This window comes from Teleopsis dalmanni, chromosome 2 (genome assembly GCF_002237135.1).
Source record: "Teleopsis dalmanni isolate 2A chromosome 2, ASM223713v2, whole genome shotgun sequence".
Taxonomy (NCBI): domain Eukaryota; kingdom Metazoa; phylum Arthropoda; class Insecta; order Diptera; family Diopsidae; genus Teleopsis; species Teleopsis dalmanni.
Window position 1 is genome coordinate 63,756,075 of NC_051847.1, and position 8,013 is coordinate 63,764,087.

Genomic DNA, 8,013 nt, shown 5'->3' on the forward strand with positions numbered 1-8,013 from the left:
ACTTAAAATATCGAAAAATATACAGCGCGCGAATTTTAAATGAGAATTTCCGAAAACTTTTCAGTCTTAATGTAGCTCCAGTTAGCAAATAACTGGAGGTTTGGACACCAAAACATACAAATTCAAACCGTTGGCATGGGTCGATAACCATATAACTGGATGGTGTCATGACAGTGACAAAACTCCAGTTAGCAGATAACTGGAGGTTTGGGCGCTTAAAAAATTCAAAATAAAAATTAGTGACATATTATATCTATATTGGAAAATTAATTTTTGTCGTAGAAGTAGTGTAATATAATATATAGGTTTCTTACATTCATGCAGATGAAATCTCTTTACTAATAGAGTAAATTAACTATTCTTACATCTTCTTTTAATAAGGACACTTTTAATATTTAATAACTAAAATTAATCTATTGAAACTGATAGAACAATTATTGGACTATTCTCAGGAGGTGTTTATTTTATGATTTAAATAAAAATGATGAATAATGAAAATAATGAATTTTTATATAACTTACCTATCAAAATTGTGTGATTTAATACGATTTTTTATCTCCTCACTAACCTCAGTAGCAACTCTCAGTGCGATTTTTGGGGAATACGTGAATGTAGCGAAAGCAGTATCACAAACACTTTTTATAATTTTTTCGCAGATTTCTCTATTCAATGGTTTAATAGACTCCAGACGATACGTTGGCATGAACTTCATTACAGGCTGTCATATATAATAGGAATAGAAATGTCAAAATACATTACTATAACAGAACATTTTAACAAATAATCTTACTTTTACTGGTGAAATCGTTAGAGGTACGTTGCTTTTTCTACGAGGAGCAATCGAAACGTCATCCTAAAATGAAAAAATCTGTTTGAATCTGCAATATCAAATATCATATGTAAGTCTATACATTTTATGATATATGCGTGATTCAATAACATTTACCAATCAGTGCTACCCTTGAAATATTAATTTATTGCTTTTCCTATCAATCAAAATTGTTTTCCCATAAAAATAAATTAAATTTATTTATACCTTTCCACGTGTTTTGCCTAAAAAAAATATTGCCAAATCCGACCAACTGGCTGCCATTATAAGTAATAACGTATTAGTAACCTAAATCTTAATATTTTTATAACATTTTGTTAAATCGATAATATTATATATAGAAAAAACATTTCAGAGGACTCGTAGGTAACTTAAAAGCTTTAACCACATTTTAATGTAGAAATAAGGACGAATATTTAATTGTCTCTCTTAATTCGCGTATAATTTAATTGTGTGCTCTTCTCCAAGAAGTTTATTAACTTCGTGTTTATTTGTGAAAATATAAGTGCATAAATTGAATGAAATCTGTTTTATTGCCAATAAAAAATAATATGAAAATCATTTATATAGACATCGAAAAGTGCTACATACATGTTGTGAGTATTTACTCAGTAAGTTAGTTTCACATTTGAAGTAGAATTTCTACTTAAAAGCGTATCTAATGTCATTTATGTTGTCTTCAGTCGTATAATTGTGCTTTATATTGCAAACAATCAAGAAATTATTTATAGTTTTGTAGTGATATTTTGAAGTCTTATATCTGTCAGTCATAAAAATACCGTCTTCGTTTTGGGTATATAAACAATGCGTTTTATTGTTGGAAGTTCTAGTTGCAAGTGCTTCTTTATATATTTACTAATATATAAGTATCTGTACTTTATTTTTTATTTAAATAGAAAGAACTCGACATAAACTTGAAAATGATTTCACATTTTATTGATAGTTTCCTCTTCTATATCAAGACTTGTTGGTTTAAAATTGGAAGCTTCAAATGATATCGTTGTTAAACAATTACTTATAAGATCTAAGTGACAGCAAATCTTGTAGTAAAGACTAAAGACGCGATTTAAGCCCTAAAAATGGACCTATTGTGATAAGAGAAGAGATAAAAATGAACCTATTGAACGAGAATTAAAATTATATATTTATTAAAGCTTTAAAACAACATAGCGTTATTGAGAATGACGGCCTTATAATTTACGAAATATATTTGCTTAAAATTTAATTAGTTCGCTAATATATAATTTAAAATTATTTCTACAACCAAATTTAATGAAATCGCGCTAAGAATTATACAAATATCAGTGTTTATATTCTGGAACCACACGCCTACGATGGATAATTATCGCTTAGCATTCTCATTGAAATTTCTTTTTTAGCAAAGCAGTGCAAAGTTGTGGTTTTTAACATAACAACAAAAAATATTAACAAGTAAAAGAGATTCTCTTATTAGAATCGGTTTTTTTTATATTAGGAACTAAATTATAGAAAATATTTATACTCTATATTAGCAAAAAAATTTATTGACAAGTACAATAATTTCAAATATGAAAACTTGGGTGTAAACTATAAATTTAAACAGTAGATGCATTCCAATATTAACAGATTGGTACAAGTTTAGTGTATTCGTGTAGAATATATGTATCAGATAACTTTTAAGAAGTATATTAATATTTATTTGACCCATAAGGTACAACTCATATGTGATCAAATTCAATACTGGGAAATACAAAAATAGTTTACGTTAGTCGGTACGTATCGTAAGAACTTAAGTCAAAGCGAAATGCACAACCAACCACACCTGAGTATTTCGTTTTGGCTTAAGTTTTTACGGTACGTACCGCCTAATAGAGCCTTAAAATTTTCCTTACTCCTTATATTGTGCACATCTGTTACTTTCGGCTCTGTACTGAAGTTACAATTTGTTATATGGACAATATGACTCAACATAGTACAATTCTGTCTAGTGCTCCTACTCACAATTTTTTTCAAATAAGAGAAGCGAGAACCTTACGCCTACTACCTACGTACATCTAGTATTGTGCTCGCTAATAAGCTTTTGTTGTTTGTTATGTTACCTATACATCATTTTGTGAGTAGGAAGCAAACGAATGAATTGAAATAAAGTGAATGGTTGAGACGAAAAATTTGTCTAATACCAAAATTGATAAACATGAGAAGTCTTTGCTTTTGTTATTGTTGTTCCTCTTATATCTTCTTTCCTTGATGAAGCTAGAGTTAGTGTCTAAAACAGTGTCTGTGAATACTTGGGTGAACCACTGTAACAAGAAGTCCATTGAATTATGATAAGTTCATGAATTTATAGCATGCCTTTTTGACTTTTACTATATACAGATAAGAGAAGTTCAGTATGTCACTAAGTATTTATATGCTAGCTATAGAAAAATTTGAAAGACAGTATAGACATTAAAAATGTTGAACTGTTTCAAATTGATTTGAAAAAATCGATATAGAAGTAGAGGGAATACAGGATATCAAAAACAGTGGTAAAGCTAGAAGTGTAGGTTAGTTCAGTATCACAAGAACAGCATTTTGTAGTTAAGTTATTTAGATATTCCAAATTGAAACAATTGAAATGAATTCAAAAATTTAGATAAACGAATAAATAATTTATATTTCTACATTATTTAAAGGAATTATATACAGTATACATAATATATGTATATAATACGATAAAAGTCTACAGTATAAAAATAGTTTCATAAATTTCCATTTATATAGACAATATATTATATAAAAATACGTACCCCATCATTTGCCATTTTGAAGTTTGTTATTTCTGCCTAATACAATAATATGTGCCAAAAATAAATATATTAATTAATTAATTAATTATATTATTAATAAAAATATATATTAATTTTCTGAATATTTTAAAATTTTAATTTTATTTACATTAAAAATATAATGATTTTAAAATGTTTTGAAAATAACAGGTTACTTAAATTTTCGTTTCTTGCATTAATTATTTTCCAAATTTTCACATTTATTTATGCCCAATTAACTAATAATAGTCTAACTGTCACATTCATTAATCTAATTGACCAACCGAATGGACTACATCACAATAGCAACGTTGGTGCTTGTTAATTATAGAACTATTTCGAGGATCTTTAAAAGTGTGGCGTGTTTCTAATTTTTGCGGTGGACACTTATGTGTTAAACACCTAATTGTTCATTACGTTCATCTGTGTTTGCCTAGAGCTGAATAGGTGCATTAATTGGGTTCTCTATTTCTTCCTTGTTCTCATATTCATAATTTGTACAACAGATTAGTTTCAACCTAAGAGTGTGTCTATCAAATAATCAGTGATCATAATATAACCGTCCACCAAGAGATAAGTCCTCTCTTACATATGTATATATAATTAGTAACTTCGTGATTACGATTAGATAAAATAAATACACTGATAGTCAGACGAATATCACTATACACATTATTCTTATTAAAATTGATTACGATATATAATAATGTTAATTTTGTATTTCAGGTAACAATGCTAGGAGACTAAATTTCCCTTTTAACCATACCTGTCGCGGTTGTGGAAAGGGCGATGAAAGTCTCTTCCATTTGTTTTGTCTCTGTTTAGCACATGCGCGGTGCCACCTTATCACTTTAGGGGCTTTCTTTTTGAGGGTCTTGGAAAACTGCAAACCCTCCCTCTGAATAGCATCATAAGTTTTGTCAAGCTGAACTAAGTGTTTCTAACCCTTCTATGTTAACACAATGGATCTACAGGCCTAAGTTTATTCTTTGGGATCGCCGGTATCATCTAACCTATTAATGTTAAAACCAAATATGACTGGCAATACAACTGTAATTCAGATATGACCGATATTTTTTGGACTTCATTGTTCATATATGATTTTTAGATTGCAAGTACCATAGGTGTACATTGTGTCTAATGTCTCCATCACTGTGTTACAAACATCTTTCTAAACTTAATATACACTTTATTCTTAGTAATGTAGACGATGTAAGGGTTATAAAAATTGTATAACAAATTTGTTGCTTCTTTTTCCATTAATTGATTTGATAGCAAAAAATGTTAGCTAATATATTATCTATTATCTCCTATTTATAAATGATAATAATTGATTGACTCATAAAATTTAGTTACAGAAAACAAAATGTTACATATTCTTTATTTTGCATTAAAGTTTGTTTTAGCACAAAGTGTATGGATAAATATACATATATATTTTCTTATAACTAATTTTACATATACACAGTCACAGATATATAGTATATATATTTAGATATTTTTATAGTTACATACATATAATATTTTTATTTTTTAAATGTTTGGTATCCTTTTTGGTTTGGTTTTGTTTTTGTTTTTTTTTAAACATATATATTTAAACATTTAACATGTGATATAAAATTACGTTTACAAAAACTACATCAAAAACATCAAGTAAAAAATATTTTATTTGTATAAAATTAAAATCTTTTTAGTTAGTTTATCAATGCTCTTTCAGATTTTATTAATTATAAATAATTCAAATTTAGTGCTAAAATGAAAATGCCAAGAAAAAAACTAAATATAAAATCAATACTAGTTGTGCGTTAGTGTTTGAACCAAGAAAAAATTAATAAATATTGAATAGGGTCCCTTGGTTTTATGTTTACTCAACCCATTGGAACGATGGCTATATCTGCAGTTTTTTGATAGACTAAACTAATTATAACACACAAAATTAAACAAAACTATAAATGTAATAAACAATAATATTAAATAAATAATTATATTAATTTAAATAATATTAGAAAATAATGAGTATTATAATTTCATGAATTAAATATAATTATATAATAATTATAATTAAATATAATAATATTTACTATAATATACATATTAATTATATAATTTACTGTAATGCAATCGATATTAAAATCTATAATAATATAATTAATAATAATATTAAATATAATATAATAAATAATAATAGTTCATTAAGTTATTGAGCTACTTACTGCAAATATTGAATACAATATTAAATATAATATAATAATATATAATATAAAGAAAAATGTAGTAAATAATAATTTAAAGAAAGATATAATAAATAATAAAATAAAAGGAAATAGAATAAATAATAATATAAAGTAAAATATAATAAATAATAATATAAACGAAAATATTATAAATAATAATATAATAACTAATAATAATAGTTCAAGTATTGAACTAATTATAACAATCAAAATTAAACACAATTTTTAATTTGTATAAATACAATAAATAGTAATATTGAATATATAATTACAAATATAGTATTATAACATATAACACAATAAATAATATTAAATATGTGTAATAAAATAATTAATAAATCCAATGGTTTTTAAAATGATTTAACAAACACAAAAACAAAATTGAATAGTATTATAATTATTAAAAAATTCAATAAGTATTCACTAATTTAAAAAAATCAAAAAATTAAGTACTAATATAATATATACAACATAATAAATAATAATAATTCAATAAACTATTGAAATAATTTCTCAAATTAATATAATAATTTATTATTAATAATTATTAATTAATAATGTAAAATAATAATAGTAAATATAATAATGCACAAATAGAATAAATAAATAAATTATATAAATAATTATTATTATACGAGTACATATAAATAATGATTATATACAAATTAATATATAAAAATGAATAAATAAGCGTATATTGTTGTATTATAAACAATGTCTCTAAACTAATAGCAATATTCTACTATTGGATTTTGTTTAGAGATGAAGTCAAACATATTTAAACTAACTTATACGATTTAAATGTATGATAATCAGTGTCAAATCATTAGCTTAGAGTAATATCAGTAATTATAAAGTACACAGTAAGGTTCATTCATTTTATTTAATACCTAAATTGTAATAATTTCTGTAATTATTTAATTCAGAATTAAAAAATTTGTTTTCATTCTGCAAACATAACTTATGTCGGTGGGTACAGAAATAATGTTCTACATAAATTCATGCTTAAATTTGAAAAGTTTTCATCCATTAATTACTATTTCAAACACACTTGAGCACATAAAATATAAGCCCATAGTATTAAAGCTTACAGTTTTTAAATAATAATGAAGAGTATTAATAATAATAATGATAGTAAAAATTAATACTAATAATAGCGATAACAATAATTAATGGTAATTATAATAATAATAATAATGAATAATATAATAAATTAATAGTAAATTATAATAAATTAATGAATAATAATTATAATGAATAATAATAATATTGAATAATAATAATAATGAATAATAATAATAATAATAATAATAATCAATAATAATAATAATAATAATAATAATCAATAATAATAATAATAATGAATAATAAGGGATAATAATAATAATGAATAATAATAATAATGAATAATAAGGAAAAATAATAATAATAATGAATAATAATAATAATGCATAATAATAATAATGAACAATAATAATAATGAATAATAATAATAATGAATAATAAAAAAAATAATGAATTATGATAATATATTCTTATAGATAATTATGATAAATTTAAATTAAGGGATCAATTATAAGTTTTTAAAGTAATTTTATTTAAAAAAATTTAGTTTTGTTTATACAGATATAACAATAAAAAAAAAATTAATAAAAACAAACAATTATGTGCGCTTAAATTATAAATTATTAAGTAAAATTTTTAAATATTAAAATTTTTTAAGCTTCTTTAAGACTAAACAAACACACTAACATGTTGATGTAGAAAAATAAAACAATACGACAACACTTAGAATATATATTGGGATAGTGTAAGTTTTGTAAACTGTTCTTAATCAGTCGTAAAGTGCATAAGATAGGACAATTAATAAAGGATAGAGTGGATCGTGCATAGCTAAGCTAAGCTAATTTTATATATATATAGTATATCAGTGTCTAAGAAATGAGCTCAATACAAAACGTGTAACTTGTAAAAGATTTCACGATTGTATACATAGGTATTTTAGTGAGATTTTTTTAATATTTAGTTGCATGTTATACAATCCTATCAATATTAAAAATTTTTTTTTTTTGTATTTATGTTCAGAGCAATAAGTTTACACCAAATTACAAGTATTTAAATATTAAAAAAATTGTTGGCGCAGTTTTAATGTCACCATTGTATT

General features: G+C 23.9%; 1 protein-coding gene across 2 annotated transcripts; it reads right to left on the reverse strand.

The window, feature by feature from the left end:
- Positions 1–515: 515 nt before the first annotated feature.
- Positions 516–3,695, reverse strand: LOC119683962. 2 transcript variants are annotated; one of them, XM_038097860.1, is made up of 3 exons: positions 3,598–3,695; positions 791–853; positions 516–718 (listed from the first exon to the last, which is right to left on the reverse strand). In XM_038097860.1, the coding sequence occupies exons 1-3, from the start codon at positions 3,610–3,612 to the stop codon at positions 518–520; spliced, it is 279 nt and encodes a 92-aa protein (XP_037953788.1). In that variant the 5' UTR covers positions 3,613–3,695; the 3' UTR covers positions 516–517. The 2 variants fall into 2 exon arrangements, with proteins under 2 accessions (XP_037953788.1, XP_037953786.1); XM_038097858.1 differs by lacking the exon at positions 3,598–3,695 and adding an exon at positions 1,037–1,140.
- Between the last annotated feature and the right edge of the window lie 4,318 nt (positions 3,696–8,013).